The sequence below is a fragment of the Anastrepha ludens genome, chromosome 4, assembly GCF_028408465.1.
Source record: "Anastrepha ludens isolate Willacy chromosome 4, idAnaLude1.1, whole genome shotgun sequence".
NCBI classification, from domain to species: domain Eukaryota; kingdom Metazoa; phylum Arthropoda; class Insecta; order Diptera; family Tephritidae; genus Anastrepha; species Anastrepha ludens.
This window is the reverse complement of record NC_071500.1, coordinates 22,508,643-22,527,619: the sequence shown is the minus strand read 5'-3', so window position 1 is coordinate 22,527,619 and position 18,977 is coordinate 22,508,643. Positions and strand designations below refer to the sequence as shown.

The 18,977-nt window shown below is 38.0% G+C and overlaps 1 protein-coding gene across 1 annotated transcript in view; it reads right to left on the bottom strand.

Annotated features, from left to right (window-relative positions):
• Positions 1 to 17,961, bottom strand: part of LOC128861293 (homeobox protein caupolican) — a 53,652-nt gene extending 35,691 nt beyond the window's left edge. The window contains exon 1 of the mRNA XM_054099327.1: positions 15,819 to 17,961. Within this exon, the coding sequence (XP_053955302.1) occupies positions 15,819 to 15,866 (48 nt within the window). The 5' untranslated portion in view covers positions 15,867 to 17,961. The remainder of the gene's footprint in view (positions 1 to 15,818) is intronic.
• Between the last annotated feature and the right edge of the window lie 1,016 nt (positions 17,962 to 18,977).

Here is an 18,977-nt window from a genome sequence, read left to right as displayed (position 1 = left end):
ACTGTTCGGCCACCATCCAAAAGAGTTGCCGCAATTCCAGATGATGCAATAGCCAATGCAATATTATTTTGTGATCGTATGGTTGCCAAAATTAATGAAAGAAGAAACGTCTTGCCTGTACCACCGGGCGCATCTATGAAAAACAGTCCACCGCTTTGTTCTGTGATTGCACGCATAATTCTGTCAAACGCAATGGGTTGCTCTGGAATCAACTGCGGAAGATTAACAAATGTCCGCAGTTAGTCAGAATCACAGTGTATTTCTCGTGTTTCGGTTGGCCAAATTATAAATACACGGCCCAAAACAAATCACAGGATAGTAACAGGCCTGGTCTTCTTCTCATTTTTCGCATAAAATTGATATCTCAAAGTCTATGCTGGACAAAAAGAAATTTAATCTACTACACCATCCAAAATGCAATTGCGCTGCAAGTGCTACTCGCAACTGAAGCTTTTCATCTGCTACCAGAGAGCTTACAAAATTGTGAATTGCTTTTCTATATTTTCCGGTTCTCAATACCTCGTGGAACATAGGGCATCAAAATGTTTCGTTCGCGCAAAAAATGTGAGGAAACCAGAACGCCAGCCTATTTACCTCTATTTTGGTGGTAGAACTTGTTCTCCTTATAGACTCCAGATAGTCTTGTTTTGCAAATAACCCTCTTCTAGGGCTTGAAATGCTATCGTTGACTCACAAGGAGCTCATCCGCCGCCATTTCGATATGGCCAAAGGCCCTGGTGTAGCCCTTGGTGCCTATCCTAATCTTCACCTCTTTCTCAGCGTCCCAAGCTCGTATGTGGATTGAAGTAACCCATTTGGTTGTCTAAGGTCATGAGGATAGCTTTGATGTCGCTGCAGACACATACAGATCTGCCTCTCCACCTATTTTCCAGTGCTTCTTGAACAGCTTAGGTGGAAATCGCTTAAACAATATGGAACATCAAGTGATAGAACAACTTTATTTCTAATAGTGACCTCCTTTAGACAGGCTGTGACAAGCCATCGTGTGCATTTCTGTTATGAAAGAGGCCATCTAGGTGTCAAAAACTATAGATCTCTCTTATTGTAGAGTAAAATCAAGATGCACCCCACAAATTGGAGAAGAGTTCGGGGAAGATACATATTTGGAAAATATTGAAATAGCTAAAATCAGACAAATACGCGCGGCGGAAGTAAAACGGAAAATGTAACTTCATGCCATGCAAACACGAAGCAATACAAACATCCCAAGCCTTTCCGCGTTTATATGCTTACATATGTACATACATCTATAAATATGTACCTCCGGTCACTCCCTCAAATTCATTCCGCATTTATTTGCTAATCAAGCGGATATGCGCACGCGAACTCGGAACGTTTGTACTCGTACTCGAATGACTGGCTGTGTCGAACTTTCGAGCGAAAAATCATGGAGCAGCTGGTTGAAGATGTGAAGCGAAAAAAGATCAAAGCAGCGGCCGTAAAAGGAAATAACGTGCAAATATTAAACAGTAAATTATTACAATTGAAACGAAGATGCCCGCAAAAAAAAGGCGAGGCATGGAGGGAAAAAATTAAGAAAAAATTAAATGAAATGCGGAAAGGAAACCAAAGCGCCAAATGGAGTCAATCGTTAAACATGCCAAAACAAAATGGGGGGACACGCCAATTGCAAATGCGAGAATACTAAAGTGAATATCTATAGGATCTGGTTAAGTTTATGACAACAACAACTACAACAAATGTAACAAAATACACACGACTAGCTCAAGAGAATATTAAGAAGCAACAACTAAAAGTACAAGGTGACTTTGTTGTAGGAAGCGCATTGGCGTTACGTTTCGTTGATTTGCAAAAAACACAAAAAAAAAAACAAAAAAGTTGCAAACTTCCTTAAAGCAAAGACAAAAACAAAGAAACGCAGCTCTCCGTTAACAGTTAAGCTTGAAACTATACTTTTGGTATAGCACATGGGCTGAAAAGGCCCGGGCCTAACAAAGAAAACGCGTTCTTTGTTCAAAATTAGCTTTATTCATCAACGTTATTTCTATCAAGAACAACGTAATCATTCGAGCGCCGCTCTAACAATTCAATACCACTTCTGTAGAACGGTTTATCTTTTGTGCCACAAACTTGGCCTCCGTTTCAGCCAAAAGCTCTTCATAGGAGAGAAATTTTTCAACAGCCAGTAAACGCTGCGAGTCAAATCTGGCGAATAGGGTGGATGTGGAAGTAACTCCAAGTTCAATTCATGTAGTTTTGCCACAGCTTTGATTGACTTGCGACACGGTGCGCTGTTTGTCTTAATGAAACAAAATTTGTTTCTTTGCCATATGCGGACGTTTCTTTGCAATTTCTTCGCCTTCAACCGATCCAATAACGCCATATAATTTTCATTGGTGATGGTATTTGCCTTCTCAAGGGAGTCAATGAATATCACACCACACTCATCCCAAAATACTGAGGTCATAACTTTCTCAGCTGATTGCTGTGCTTTTGGGCGCTTTGGACGAGGTTCACCAGTTGCTATCGACTCAGATGGCGATCGTTTTGTTTCCAGAACGAAGTGATGGGTCCATGTTTCATCTATTGTCACATATCGTTGCAAAAAATCCGGTTTACTACGTTTTAAATATAGCCAAACACTGCTTAGAATCATCAATACTTTCTTGTTTTTGGTCAACAGTGAGCAAACGCGGCACCCACTTTGAGCATCGTTTTCGCGTAGTCAAATTCACGTGCAACATAAAGCCAACACTTTTTTTTTGATATTTTTGCGATGTCGGCTAACTCACGCAACTTCACTTTTCGATCATTCAAAACGATTTTGTGGGTTTTTTTGATGTTTTCTGTTGTCACCTCATTTGGACGTTCACTGCGATGTGCATCATCTACGACTAGGTTTGAAGTCAGCAATCATCGTTTTATTTTTGTTTCTGATGGAGCGGAGTAACACTTTTCAAGTCATTGCTTTGCTTAAATGGTATTTTCCCATCAAGAAACAGTGTAAAATTAAAATACGAAATTTTTTTTTGATCCATTGTTTTGAAAATAACAAAAGTAGCGTCGCTCTTCGGTCAATAACTCACGAACTAATGAATACAATATCATGAAATTTTAACAGATGTCTTTTAAAGGTTGAAAATGGAAATTTGAAAAGGTCGAGCCAAGGAGCACCAAGAAATTTGGTGGCTCCTAAAACACTCAGGCTGAAAAGCCCATTGTACATATTTAAAGCTGTTGAAAGAGGGTAGATAATCAAGGAGGGAAGAAGAAAAGTGTCAGAGAAAGAGATAGGAAAGAATAGAGACAGAGATAAAAGTAGTTAGTTCTGTGAGAATTTTTCAGATTCTTTGGCAAATCTGTAAGTATCGTCCAGTTTTAGAACGAATATTACTCATTCTCACGACATCGGAGGTTTTAAGGTTAGTACTAACCGAAAAGAGGTGAAACCAATAAACCTCGTGCCATCTACATATACAGTCTGTGTCAGGAGAAAATAACCGGCTTTTTTCTTGTCACTTCAATATATGTATCTTTGATATATCTCTCTGCTTTCTGCTACATAACAGTCCCACTCAAGGGCTACAACGGCAGTGCTAACTCAGATTAGTGGCGTTCGAAACTTTCCCGTAAACGTAACCAAACAAAACTGGGTGGAGAAGTACCCGAAACTTTTCGAGGCGGTACTTTTATGCCCGCATTCGAAAGGGCCGAAATTATCCTACGCCGCGACTGAAAAAGTGATTAAAAAATCAAAAAAGTTTATTGTGATGTAGAATCAGCGGTATAAGGTTTACAAAAATGTTGATGACTTTTCCGAGCGCGGCTTGAAACGAGTGACGACAAACAAGCAAGATAAACTGAGCGTCCAACTTTTTAAGCGGGACCCCTCTTTGTGACTATGCCAAGTACACACAATTCTTGCTAAAAAGGGAATAGATGTGAGTATCAACACCATCGAACGTCGACTGAAGCAGGCGAACATATTCTACCGTCCCACATCGTCAAAACGCTTACTCTCAGAAAAACACATTGAGAAACAACAAAACAAGAAAATGGCGTCACAGTATTGGACGGGCCCTCCAGTCCCCAGACGACAACCCCATTGAAAATGTGTGGGGAATTATGAAAACGCATCTTGCCGGAAAGCCAGTCCATGATTTAAAGCAAACCGTGCGTCAAGTATGCAAAATCTAGTCCTGTTTGTCGAAGAGCGACGCAGAAGAGCTGGTTCAAAGCACGCCGAGCAGATGTCAGGCTATATTCGACAACTTTGGAGACTCTATAGATTATTGAGTAATTGCGACTCGTAGTTTTGTACATATATTCATGTAAAAACAATTTTAAATATATATCTGAATAATATATCTATATGAATAATCGCTGTTCCTTTTTTCTGGCACAGACTGTATGTTAGGCCTGGGACTTTTCAGCCCATGCGTTGCTTGTGCTCATTAAATATTTGTTGTTTTTGTTTTTTTGTTATCATAGAGCAACTCACAATTAAGTCCAAATAACCTGGTATCATGGAATCTTAAGAGTTATCATGGCAAAATAACAACTAAATTCATACATTTGCCATAATAATTTACAACAGCCATGGTGCCAGTTCATTTTCCCTTGATTGTGAACTGCCCTTACATATTATTTTCTTCAATTTATTTTCATAATTTTCATTTTTTTGTTTAGTTTGCCTCCATTCTTAGGCATGGTTTGAGCACCTTTAAACACCAAATGTTGCTAAAAAAAACAACTTGTGCTCTCCACTTTTGCAGTAGCGGCTGTCAATTTACGGTTTATAATTTTATGATTTATGTGCTTATATACCGATGCGCTTGCGAAATCGCTGAGCGAATTTTTATTGCATATAAATTTATTGGTCAACGCCAACGCCAGAACTACAAAGAGTGGACAAGCGCTAAAGCCTCAAATACTGGCAGTAAATTAAGAAGAAGAAGAGGAAAAAATAAGCAAACGCTGCCTCAAAAATATGATAAAGTTTAAGGCAATACTAGCAGTAGTTTTGTTGTAGTTGTTGCTTTCTCTAAGTTTCATGAATTTATTATTGTGGTGGTTTTTTAAGCCAAACAAAAGCAAAAATATTTATAAGGCATAAGAACAAAACGCACAACAGTAGCTGCGGTCAAAATACGAAGGTAATCCGATTTTTTCTTAGTGCACTACGGAAAACCTCATTTCAGCAGCGTGCAGCAACAAAAACTACCACTCGCATGCGTACATACTTGAATGTATGATACATACATACACATCCACACATTTGGGTGCATGGAAAAAATACCAAGTGGCGCTGTTTTGGCTACTACTGTTGCTGCTCGTATTACGGGGCGAGTAGTCCTGCAACTGGAAGTTCGCCAACACACAGCTTCTCTCACTTAAATATTCACACAATTTGGTGAACTGGCTAAGAAGCAAAAACCTCACAAAAGTGGTAGCAACAATGATTTCGCTCACTGGCGACTGCTGCTGAATGACAATAATTGTTTTTATTGTTTGCTGCTGTTGCTGTTGTCGTTCTCTTCTTAACAAAAGTTTTTGCATTGTTCCAAACGCAACTCAGCATCTTTGAGTGAGTGTGTGTGTGCGCGCGCTTTTTGTGGTTGTTGTTGTTGTTTTTGTTGTTGCTATTGTGTTTTCAACGCGCATACGCACATTAAAAATTCATAAATCAATTATGGAATGTGGAACTGAAAAATTTCTGCCATACTTTCTGCTACCTGCCAGCCTCTATATACTAAAAATACATACATAGACTGTCCTTTTTGCTGCCATGTAGCCTCTCTGCTGTTGTTTTTTTTTTCATTTTATTTCTGTTCATGTCTGCTTTGTTTTTTGCTCGCCACACTCCAATTCGCTCATTCATTCATGCAATCAATGTGCATTTTTGCAACGCATTGTCTTCGGCATCGTTGCGAATAATAGGGACACCTCATAAAAATTCATATGCAATGATACACGGGCACGTACGAATGCCTATAAATATGAGTTCATATACATATGTGAGTTCATATTTGAGAAAATATACTCTACAAATACAAACATTTATATAAATATCCAGTAGAAAATCGGATTGTCTGAAGCCTAACAGGGGCTAGCCCATTTTCAGACATCAGCAGTTTCTATTTAACAGCAACAAATGATATCTACTATACTCATGTCACATCCACACTTTTCATTTAATTTAATATCACGTTTAGGTAGATCTAATAGAAGATTTGTGCACTCAAAATAAATTTCATCGAAGCGAATTGTTATTTGCACAGGATGAACTTCTCAGTATTAATCAAACTGTGATTTTTTCTGATTGTTTATGAGTTGGTTTGATTATAAAACTAACAGCCAGCCCTAAATCAATTTTACTAAAATATGCGCGGGTATACGAAATTCTGTCCGAACTGAACTCTTCACATTTTAAATTTGTTTCACAATTTTTTTTTTATTGAAACAAATAAATGTTAATTATGCCCCTATCGAAATAAAAAAATTAAAAACGTGACTCACAACGTTTCGTCTTATTCTTATTATAAAGTTAATATATATGTATATATATATTTTTTTGCAAACTTTATCGTGATTGTGGCAAAGATTTATAAACAATTATTCCAATTATAAGAGAAAAGGTCGTAAGAAGAAGAAGATGAAATAATAATTAATCAACAAACAAACAATAATTCGAGCTTAAATTCATGAGAAGCACTCGAGAAGAAGGAATATTGAGTTGCAGTTTTTCTGGGTATCACGCAGGCTTTTGATATGGTCTGGCATAAAAGCCTATAATATAAGCTTCAAACGAGCCTGCCACATAGTTACTATATAACGGGTGATTTTTTTTAGCTATTATCTTTTTAAACAGTTGGTTTAAACAGCTGGCGCACATTTCGTGTTTGGCTTCACTGTCAAACATCTTCAGTTTGGTCTATAATTTAACCATGAATCGCCTTAAAAACGAAAAACGCTTGCAAATCGCTCAAGTCGCTCAAGGACAGCCGAAAATATTGCTGTTGTAGCCGAAAATGTTGAAGAAAACCCAGATTTGTCCATTCCTCGTCGTTCTCTCGAATTAGGCATTTCACAAACGTCATTACACCGTATTTTGCATAAAGATTTGGGTCTTAAGGCTTATAAAGTCCAGTTAACACAAGAACTCAAACCCGGCGATCCTCAACAACGTCGTGTCTTTGCTGATTGGGTCGATGAAATGCATGTAAATGATCCGGAATTCCATCGAAAAATCATCTTGAGTGATGAGGCCCATTTCTACCTCGGTGGCTTCATCAACAAGCAAAATTTTCGGATCTGGGGTTCAGAAAATCCAAGAGTTATTGTTGAAAATCCTCTTTACCCTAAAGGTGTGACTGTTTGGTGCGGTTTATCGTCCGTCGGAGACATTGGACTTTAATTTTTCGAAAGCAACAGTTACGGTGAATGGATTGCGCTATCGAGAAATGATTAACGATTTTTTATGGCCGGAATTGGATGGTAGTGATCTGGACAAGGTTTATTTTCAACAAGACGGCGCTACGTGTCACACAAGCAACGAAACCATTGATGTTTTACGGGAAGAGACCTCCTATTGGAAAACCCTTTACAAGGAAGCCTCGATAATGTCTGCCTGGTTGAAAAAATGGCGTATAAAAACAAATGAAATTAGTTTATAATTATTCATATATATCGCACCTCTAAGGCCCTTAGCGCTATCAAACTCTCTTTCATTGTTAAAAGCGGACTGAGAAACTATTTCCAATACATTCCATATTGGGCAGAGGTCAAGGCTGCAGTCAAGCTATTTTAAAACAAATATGTTTTTCGCTGCTAAAAACACTTTTTTCTTACTTTATAAGCATGAACTCCTGCTTTGCGAGGCTGGAAATTCCGCTCCTCATCGAAATTAGCATGAAAAAAGGTAATGAGTTTTTTGACTAGAAGTTCTAGATACTCGAAATTATTCATTTGTGACTGCTACAGATTCAATAAAGCAAGCATGTACATACCAAGTGGCGCAAAATTAATCATCTAATTTTGTTTTTAAATACACTTTTTACTAAATAAAAAATAGATTTTATTTTGGCCTTTAAGGAGGCCCTCTTATCAGTGGCTTCAAAAAAAGGTGTTTTTTCTCAATTTTTTTTTCGTGGCGAAAAAAGCGACACACAGGAATAATCTTTTGCATTTATTTGAAGGCTTGATAGAAGAGTAATAAACAATTTTTTAACATAAATAAAAAACCAAAATGGCGGACATATGAGGGATCTCGCACAGCTTCTCGTTGCGCGCTAGTAAAACGGCGTGTAAGATTGCGGTCGTAGTTTTCGCCTGAAATACAAAAGAAAAATATTGTCCTATTCAGAAGGCTCTCCCGCATATAATAGACTATCTCTTGTATAAATATATGAAAAAATGAACACACAATTAATTATTAAAAAAAGTGTTTTTTGTTTTGCTATTTTTTTTTTCAAAAAAGGTGTTAAATAGCATTAAAAAATGATTTTTTTTTTTTGTATTTTGTTAGTAAATTAGTTGCGCATTTTAATTACCTTCATATAGATTATCGGTCAATTTTCAAAAACATGGTTTTAAGAAAACATGTTTCAAGGTTTTCAGAAGGTAGACAGTATACTCACACGTGGGACGGTACACAGGCCTGTAACTCAGAAATCACTTTGAGTTCCGCTATAAAATTTTTATTCATATAATATATACATATAATATATCTATCGATTGAAGTAAAAAAAAAATCGATTTTTTGAAGCCGACTGATAAGAGGCCCCCTTACACGCTCACAAACGTCAAATATGACTGCCGTACGACGTCATTTGCAAAAATTATAAATCTTCCGAAAGGGTGATTAATTTTGCGCCACTTTGTATGTACACACAAAGACATATGGGTTAAGTTTAAATTTGCTTTATTAGCTTCAACGTTCAGTAATTATAATTGTCGATAATCTTCAACATTCATTACTTAAATTATAATAATTTAAGACAAGTTTTCGTATTATAATAAATGGGAAGCCATTCCGTTTAATTTATTATGAATATACATAGCGGAACACGTGAGGATGTAAAGTGCACAAATCGCTGAGGCCCTGCCACGGCAGAATATTTGCAAACAAACTCGCATACGCCTAAGCAAACACGTGTACGCACACACACACACACACATACACATGCGGTCGCACTTTGAGTGCAGTGTAAATTATCTCCAAGAAAGCAGCAGCGATTCAAGGAGTGAGAGCAATAAACTAGCGTTCCACTAATTTGATATACCTGCTACATAGACATTAGTGAGTCTGTCGTGCCCCCGTAAAAGAGCTTTACCGTGCAACTGGTAAGGTGCCTAAATATTTATGGCTGCTTCAACGCACATCTATGCCTACATATACATTATGGACACATATAACTATAAATATATGTTTATTGATATATATGTACATATGTCCAACCATACATACAAACATTTGCGTCACATAGTCGTACATTTATGCATCCACGGCATAATTACCGCTGTGTAAGTTACTAGCGTAAGTATGCGCCCCCCCTTTCCTTGCGCCCCTTTCGCACTCGTTATGAGAGCTGGTGGGGGTCTTGTTGTTATTGTTGTGGCGATGTCCTAAATTGTTGAAAACATTTCCTTGCATAATTTGCTGCATTAACGCGCGACCAGTGCCTGCCAACCGGCAGCCCAGTCAGCTCAACCAGACTGCGACCAATAGTTCCAACGCTACCACTGGCAGCGGACTGCTCCGTCTGATCTACTACACTACCCTTCTACTTCTACTGGCAGTTTTCTTCATTTGAATATTCATGCCCGTGGCAATTTTGTGATTTCCACTTCCACTTTTTCTACAAAATGCTCTACCTTTTGCATAAAATATTCGGGATTTTCTTATGCTATCCATTTCATAAGCTTTTGCTCTAATTATCGAGCCATTTTAAAATTACAATAAAATAACTTTTAATGTTTGCGGCAACTAAAATTAGCGTTGATTTAAAATTTAATCACGTTTCATGAATGCTGTTAGGTTGAAGCGTTTAATCTGTGCGCACATACACACACACATACACATATAAAAGAGTCGAGCAAAACAGAGTGGAGAAAGAGGAGTTGAATATGCACGAAGAAGTTAAGTTGTGGGCTTGTCAGCTTAGAACATTAAGCTAATTATGGGTTTCAACATGTTTTTAGTATGAAATAATTTTATTGGGAACCTTTGAAAGAGTATGCAATGGGATGAGTGTGATGCGATATGATGAAAATGGAAGCAGATTGGAATGTGCCATGTGACGCAGACTGACTTTCTTTACTGGCAAATTACGCACATATTTCTTCTCGCAAAGGCGTGCACACAAATATTTTCTTAATTATTTATTTCCAGAAGTCAAGAAAATATAATTTCGGACTGCCTACTAAAACTAAAGAGTAATGATAAAACTAGAGAATAATAAAGAATTTCAATCTTTCATCTACCTAACGAAAAGATAGAATTCAATAGTACAGAAAATTCGTTCTTGGAAACTGAGAAATCTAGGCCGGGGTATTGTTGACGTAACTCTGAAGATGTCTGTTCTTGGCTAGAGAGCTCTTAAGAGTAAGAGCTCATCAGTTCTGAAGCTGTTGTAATCTAGCCACGTTTCCTTCGCTATTTTGCAGATATCGGTGCTGGCCCATCTGTCAATAGCCTGCTTCTGGAATTGCAAGAAATGCTCCCTTTTGTATACACTACCGGGGCAGCTCACTGCTACGAGTTTGGAAACTTTAGAAGAAGTCCCTGTCTTGCTAGCTCATCAGCTTTCTCATTTCCTTTTATGTTGGTTCCTGGTCACAACGACATTGCGGGAAACTGTGAGGCGGAAGAGCTGGCCAGACAAGGGACCTGTGAGGGGATTTCCCCGCGAAGGGAGAGAATTGGGATCCCCCTGACTACCTGCGGTTTGCTCCTTTAAAGATGGGCAACGCACCAACTCAGCGATTGTTGGGCAAGTACACAAACGTGTAAGGTCGCGAAATCCTTCTGGCCACATGTGGGCCGGAGGCGCTCGGGCGAGCTTCTGAGGCTGACAAAATATCAGCTCTCTAATCTAGTGGGTTCTCTCACAGGACACAATGCGCGAGGAGTGCATGCTGTGAGACTTGGAATCGCCTCGAGTCCTTTTTGCGCTGGATGTATGGAGGATGAGGTGGAATCATCTCAACACCTTCTCCTTAGCTGCCCTGCCCTGGCGGGGCTAAGATCCAGGCATCTTGGCTCTTACTACTTTGCCACGCCTGCTGATATAGCTGGCGCTGACATTAAAAATCTGATGAATTTCATCAGCAGCACAAAGCGGTTGACGCAAACATAGTCATCGTTCGTAATCCGCACGCTCCTAACCATCCCTTCACCACCTCTCCCCGCCCTCTCCCTGCATCCCATCGCGCTTTCCCTTTCCCCTCACCTCCTTCATAATGGTATCACAAAGGACGAATCTTTCTTCGTCCAAGTGTGCCCACTCCCTGGGCAACCATACCCACCTAACCTAACCTAACCTTTTATGTTCCTATGACCAGGTACCCAGATAGAAGTGATGTTTGTCGTCCGTGCTGAGGAATTTCATTCTTCTTTGCATTGGCTGACGATTTTTGAATTGGTTGTTAGTGGCTTTATAGCTAAGATAGCTGCTTGATTATCTGAAAAAATACGGGCTTCTGATAGTTGTTATGGACGACTTCTGATTATCCTGCAAGCGTCCCTTATCACGAGAACTTATGCTTGAAAGATGCTATTGCAATTCGCCAGGTGAAAGATCTTGGAAGTTTTGAGGTTTTTCGAATATACACCCACGCCGACGTCGCTATCCATCTTGGATTCATCGGTGTAAAGCGCAGAGGTATCTTTCTTTATTACTGAATTTACCTCCCATTCCTTTCGCGTGAGAAACATTACCTTAAATTCTAGTCTGAAGTCTAGGGTAGCGGTAATGTAGTCATAGGGATTGCCGTTTAGCCTTCAGCTACCAAAAATTGTGCAATGACCAAACATCCTAGCATTCCAACAACGACCCTCTTTTATTCTGATGGCGGTATTTGCTGCTGTTAGTCATAGTTTCAAATCTATTGTTAACAGGTATAGTATGACATTCGTGCCTTTTTTCCTTGTTCACTCCACTCGGGAGCATAGAGCCTCGACAAGGCTCAGCCTTGCGTTGGTTTCGTTAATCTATTTAGCTTTCTGGCAGGGTAGGTGATTAGCCTGCCGCTACCTTACTGCTCCTAGTATAAGTTTAAATTTAACTTGTTTTATCTAAATTTTTAAAAATAGTTTTAAAATCGATCCTCTAGAAGAAATAGTCAACTTTATTGCGAACTCCATGAGTTCAAAATATTCCCATTAAATAGTTACAATGCAATCCAAAAGGAATTTGATTTTTTGTTCCTGAATTATACTCATATGTATGTACAGTACGTATTGCATATAAGAAAGCCGATAATACAACACTTTTCCTACCCATTCTTTCTTTTATACCCCTCCATATTTTAATAAAATGTCCCGGCAACAAAATATGCAACTCTTTTCCATTTTAGTGAGAGAAACAAATTTTAAAAGTCCACCACAGCCACCTTTTACATCATTTGAGCAAACCATTTCGCCATTGATCGGCTTATATTTTAGAATATTCTTGAACGCATTTTACAACTAATTTGAATCAGATTAAGATTTACTCAGTAAAATTACTTCCGCTTCTCATTTATGGAAGAATGATTTTAGCGTTACTTTAATTCTCATAGTTTAAGCACCGAATTTTCAATAGTCTGCAAGTGAACTATGTACTGTTACAAATATATTGTATATATATACATATATTCCCGTAGTTCCTAGGGGGAACAAACGGCATCAATAAACAAGTTAAATTCGATTTATTTAAAGCTAAGAATTTGATTTGTCGCCGAGTGCAACCAGCTTGTAGCGCTTCTGCTTCCATAGTCGAATATTTCTGCTCTAGTAATTCATTCGAGCTCTTTACAATATTATATTTGAAAGGACGATTTCCACGATATTACAGGTACAAAGCAAGTCTTTCCTTTTCGCGCCAGACTTAAATTTTTTAATAATTTGAATTTTTTCTTCAATGAGGCAGTGACTTCCTTTCACTCGGCTATTGCTTACCATAGCGAACTGCCAACACAGCTTTGTCAGAAAAAACTTTTCCGAAACAAATAAAAAAATTATACCCAAGTCACTTACGCAATCAAAACTTTCTTACACATAGAATCGATGTAGAATCGATTATATTAGTACAAGAAAATCCTTTACTATAAATATTGCTTTCTTAAAACCGTTTTTCTGATACACATTGGCGTTTATGTGGTTATTATACTGGATTCTGCTTGGTACAGGAAAAATCTTTCTTACATACTTTTCTATATTGTCATTGATGGGATTGATTTCCCTAAATTAGCGACAGCAGGACAAATATTTAAAAAACGCTCTAACCGAAAATTTTTATAATTTAGGCAGGTCGTCTATGACGTCTTGGATGTTTTCGGCAGGAGACTTCCTCTTGTGCGAAAAATTAAACTAATAGCGTAGGCAGAAAAATCATCACTGAAATATTTAATTTCTCTAAGTGGTAAGTTAGCATTCAAATCGTGTGATTCTAATTTAAAAGCAGAGTCCAGAAAAGTATAAACGAAGAATAGTATGAACGAAGACAAGGATTCAGAAGTAAGATCATTAAGCGCCTACATATTTAATATTAGCGAGATATTCTTCCAATGAGCGCCGAGGCGTACAGTATCCTCAGCAGTGATGCGCGGAAGCCTATGACTTGGCAGAGTAAAAATCCTCAAGCTGTACTCAGAGTGTATGAAGATATGGCGAGAGCAAATTTGTTTCGCAGTGAATCATATAATTCGGAGTATTTGACGACAAAAAAATTACTTCGTTAAGAAAGAAAAGCAGAAGTCTCTCAACTGAATCGTATTCGTCGAGACCCCAAACTATTTTTAATAAGACAAATTTTGGTAGAGAAAGTTATAATGATAATAAATACACTTTGATTTGTGGCATTTGACTAAAATTTCTTATGGAAAATATTCCCGGGAATCCGAATGTTTTAAAAGGGTAGTAAAACAGGTAGTTTTCAATGGAATCCGCAAGGAAGTCGCCCAATCTCCCACGAAAGTCATTCAACCACCACCTGGAAGCAAATCAGGCACATAACGGTTGACAGAAATCATTGGAGTCCGACTAGGAGCGATATAATATGCATTACCATGTTTTTTCTCACATTGTTTGTTAATTTTTAATTGAGAATGTCATATGAATGTATAATTTAAGAAGGAATAAAAAAAAGTACAACAAATTTTGAGACATATGGAAATAGACTTAATTTTTTCCTGTTCTGAGAAAAGTAAGTTATGATATTTGCTGCACTCCTTCTTAGTACTAATTTGGGTAATCAAATCTCTGTCAGTTTTTATGTTGAAATCTTAATTATACCGCACAATAAAAGGTTTTCCAATAAGATGCGTTATCTATCGGTATCGAGAGATGATTAATGATTTTTTATGGCCGGAATTGGATGGCATTGATCTGTACAACGTTTATTTTCAGCAAGACGGCGCTACGTGCCACACAAGCAACGAAACCATTTATCTTTTACGGGAAAAGTTTCCGGATCGTGTTATTTCTCGAAAAGGTGATCACAATTGGCCACTGAGATCTTGTGATTTAACAACTTGTGACTTTTTTCTTTGGGGCCATGTGAAAGAGAAGGTCTACGCCAACAGCCCGGGGTCGATTCAAGACCTCAAAGATGGAACTCGTGAGGCTATCGAGGACATAGGGCAGCCACTTTGCAATTCAGTTATGGAAAATTTCATGAGAAGGAAACGGTGTCGTGGTGGTCATTTGCCTGATGTTATTTTCCACTATTAACGGTTTCCTTCCTTTTTATAATAAAATAAACATCCGATCATTTATATTAAAAAAAAAACATTTTTCTTTGAATATCAAAATAACACCTCTTATTAGAAAACCCTTTATTAGAAATGCTATGAAAAGAGTAATGAACCGTTTTTAAATACAATATTTCGAAATATTACCACATTACTTTCGACATGAGTTTTTTTCCCCCTTTTTTATTTTACTTAATCTCTCATTGTCGTCTGAAATCGAGAAGTGAAATTTTGTACTAAAAAGTTTTTTTTCACTTAAAGGTTAATTTTACTAGTCATATTAATTATATAGCTTCGAAATATCATGCCGCACGGTGGCGCAAAATTAATCATCCAATTTCGTTTTTCAATAACTTTTTTACTAATAAATAATAATTTTAATCTTTATTTTGGCCTTAAAAAAATAATTTTAATCTTCATTTTGACCTTAAAAAAAATAGTTTTAATATTTATTTTGGCCTTTAAAAAAATAATTTTAATATTTATTTTGACCTTTAACCATTCCATTGCTTGTCCATTTGTATATTGCAGCTGTCTAGTTCGCAAGTGTCAAATGTGATTGACGCATGAGGCCATTTGCAAAAATTAGAAATCTTCCGATAGGGTGATTAATTTTGCGCCACCTTGTACATGTAAAAGGCAAAGTATATAAGTGCATATAAGTCCATACATATGCACACAAATATATTTGCAGATGTATATACGTATAAACCTATACGAATAACTAGTAAAAAGATCTACTTTTTCATCAAAGTTATAAGGACTAAGCTCAAGACTGTAATTTTCTGTGCATACTCGCGTAATACGACAGCTCAAAGCGCTTAGAAATATACGCCTTATTTATCTAAATGAATTCTCGTTCAATTACAAGTTTCGCTCACCTGATTTGCCGACGGATAATTGTAACCAAACTGCGCGTAGGCTGCCATTTCTTACTTCTACACGCAGCTACGCGGTTATTGTGGTTTTCACTGCTAATATAAACGACCGATTTTATACGTTCCTTATTTCGCACACTGTTAACTGGGGCGATGTGAGAGTTATTGGGCACTTTTTCCGACTGTTATTAACAGCAGTGACAATTGGCTGCGTTAACAGTGAGTGCGAATGTGCGCACGCCAAGTACAAAATATCAACTGGCCACAGGACATTCAGGGCGAACACACACACACGCACACACAAAAGCGCTCGAACAGATGAATAGACGCGGTTACAAACGACAGGATGGGCTGTAGCAAGAGCAGAGACGCTTCTATGGGATGCTGCTGCCTAGAAGAGCACACCACGGCCACCCACTCACTTGCCCGCCCGCGCGTTCGCACGTACGTAACGTCGGCGTCTCTGCTTTGCTGTGGCACTGTGCACTTTTTTGTGCGACGCAGGATTTGGTTTTCAACTCGTATTGCTGATTGTTTTTGTTGTTGTTGTTGCCTTACAAGTATGGATCTGCTGTATTGTTGCTGCGGTTGGAAATTGGTAAAACAAATTGTCAAGCGTTTGTGTTAATGTCAGCGGGAAGTGTTTTAAGCTCCACTCTTTGGCATTTTTTTCGTTGCGAGTTTTTTTTTTGTTTGCTTTTCTTATATTTTTTGTGTTTGTTCTGCTTTGCTTGTTTCCTTTTCCGCTGTAGTCGCTTTTTTCATGTTGTTGTTCCACATATTTTATTTTTTGTTCACACGCATTGTGGGTGTACGATGTGGCTCGAAGTTAGGGTGGGGTGACGGGAGATTTTAAGGGATTTGTTTGCAGTGCCGTTGTCTTTATTGCCATAAGCGCACCGCTCTTGCTTTTGCTGTTGTTATATTCGTTTGTTTTCAGTGTTGTTGTTGCACATCCTTTTTGGCATTTTTATGATTATTTGTTTACCGGTTTTGTTTTGCTTTCTGCATTATTTACTTGGCGTTTGTTCGTTGTTGGCTGCACTCGCGCATTCCAAGCTTTCCTTTGTTGTTTGTGGTGAAGTTTGTTTTAGCTGTCGCATAAATGTAAAACAAGCGGTAATAAACGTTTTATGCGCGTAACAAATGCTTAGCTGCGATTTATGTAAATTTACCTTCGACTTGTTTTACACTGACTAAAATGTTTCCCGTTATTGTTGTTCTTGTAATGTTATCAAAACTTTACAATGTAAAAGGATTCTCTGCCGGACGAAAACGAGCATTTGTGAGTATGTAAATTTTTTTGTTGAACTTTATTAATTACGAAAAATTATGAATTTTTTTTCATTCACATTTCATGGGACACTTTTTTTGTTGCATTGGATTTTTATTTTGCTTTCATTTACTATTTCTTTGTACGTGTTGTACGTAACGCATATGTAAGATGTGTTTTTATACATACATATGTACACATATATTTCTCAAGTCCTTTTACTCTAAAAGCTCCCTTAGAATGACCCAAAATGTTTTGCCCCTTTTACACCGTCAATAGCTGTGCTCAGTTATTTTTTGCATGCGACAAACTCAGTTTTTTCCATTGGCCACTGCATTATACATATTTCTTTAAAAACTCGAATTAATTTATATATTCCAAATTTTTTTTAAAGAATTTGGATTTTATTGGGATTTAAACATTTTTGACGCCGGTTGATTAAGCGATGTTTTCGCATATTCGGCCATTTTCAAGCAAATTTGCGTAGTTGATTTAGTTTTTTGTTTTCTTTTTAAGTACTACGCCTCTTATCTAAGATCAACGTTTTTTTTTGCGCGTTTATTTTTTTAATTTTTCTAATAATTATGCTGTGTAGTATTAAGCCACCTTTTCTTTTTAACAAACAAATTTATTAAAACCAGTTTCACAACTTGTTCTTGATTGTCAAGTTTTCCTCTTATCTCGCCTTCTTATTATTTTTACCACCCTTTTATTACTTTAGTTTGTTACCCATTAGTTTTTGGCACTTTTCGTGCGTAATCAATTCAATTTTTTTCATACGCATTTCTCAGTTTTTTATCACTCCCCTTCATTTCGAAATTTTTCACTACAAATTCCTAATTCAACCAAACGAAATTTTTCGACGCGCACTAATTCGCGTTCGAACACAAACTAGTCGCACGCATTCAACGGTTCATACCGCATTTTCACAAGCCCAACTGTCACACACAGTCGCATAAACGACAACAACTACGTATGCGACATGAGTTGTTTTTTTTCTTATTTTTAGCACAACCGAATGCCAACACAACATATAAGCTGCGCCAGCTAGAGAGCGAAAGAAATATCTATACTTTCCTTCTCCATATAGCCTACCTTCACACACGCATTTCAATCAGTACAGCAGTCAAAGTGTATGTGCAATAACAACAGCAGCCGCTTGTATTTTCCGGTGGTGGTGAGGTTGATATGGCCACCCGAGTGTGGCAGCAAGAGCGCAACAACTTCATCGCGCTCTCTATTGCAGAGCAAAGAACATGCGAATGGTAACGCCCACCAGATCGAGCGCACAACACTAACGAGTAGCTGGCTAACAGCGAGTACTGCTAACGTTGAGTGTGTTGTGTGTGTGTGTGTGTGTGTGTGTGGAAGCGCTTGAAATGCAGCATTGCATTCCGTCATTGCCTCAGCCTAGGTTCACAATGTTATTGCTGTTGGTCAACTGCTTATGGCCGTCCAGCGTCTGACCAAAATTGCACCCACATCCCTCCGTACCTCATCCACGCAAGCGCCCATGTCGTATGGTGTTCGTTTGCTGATTTATGCTGCAGCGTTGCCACTGGAAATTGCATTTTATGGCGAGCGCAGTGTCAACCATACACCAAAGCCCCGCCATTGCTCACTCCATAAGCTGGGGGCAGCCGCCGAAATTGAGGGGCACGAAGCCATAAAAATCTGCAACTCAGCAGCAAAGGTGGCTATGGTGTACGAGTAAATAGCAGAATAGTAAATGTTGGTCACAGGGGATTGGACGAGGGGGATTTCCGCTTATGTATGGGCCTTTGGCTACCTTTGCATGTTTAAATAAACTTTTATTTTTTTTTTGCCTCTTGTGCCATTTTGTATTACCTATGTTTTTTTTTGTTTTTGTTTTATTATATTATTTTTAA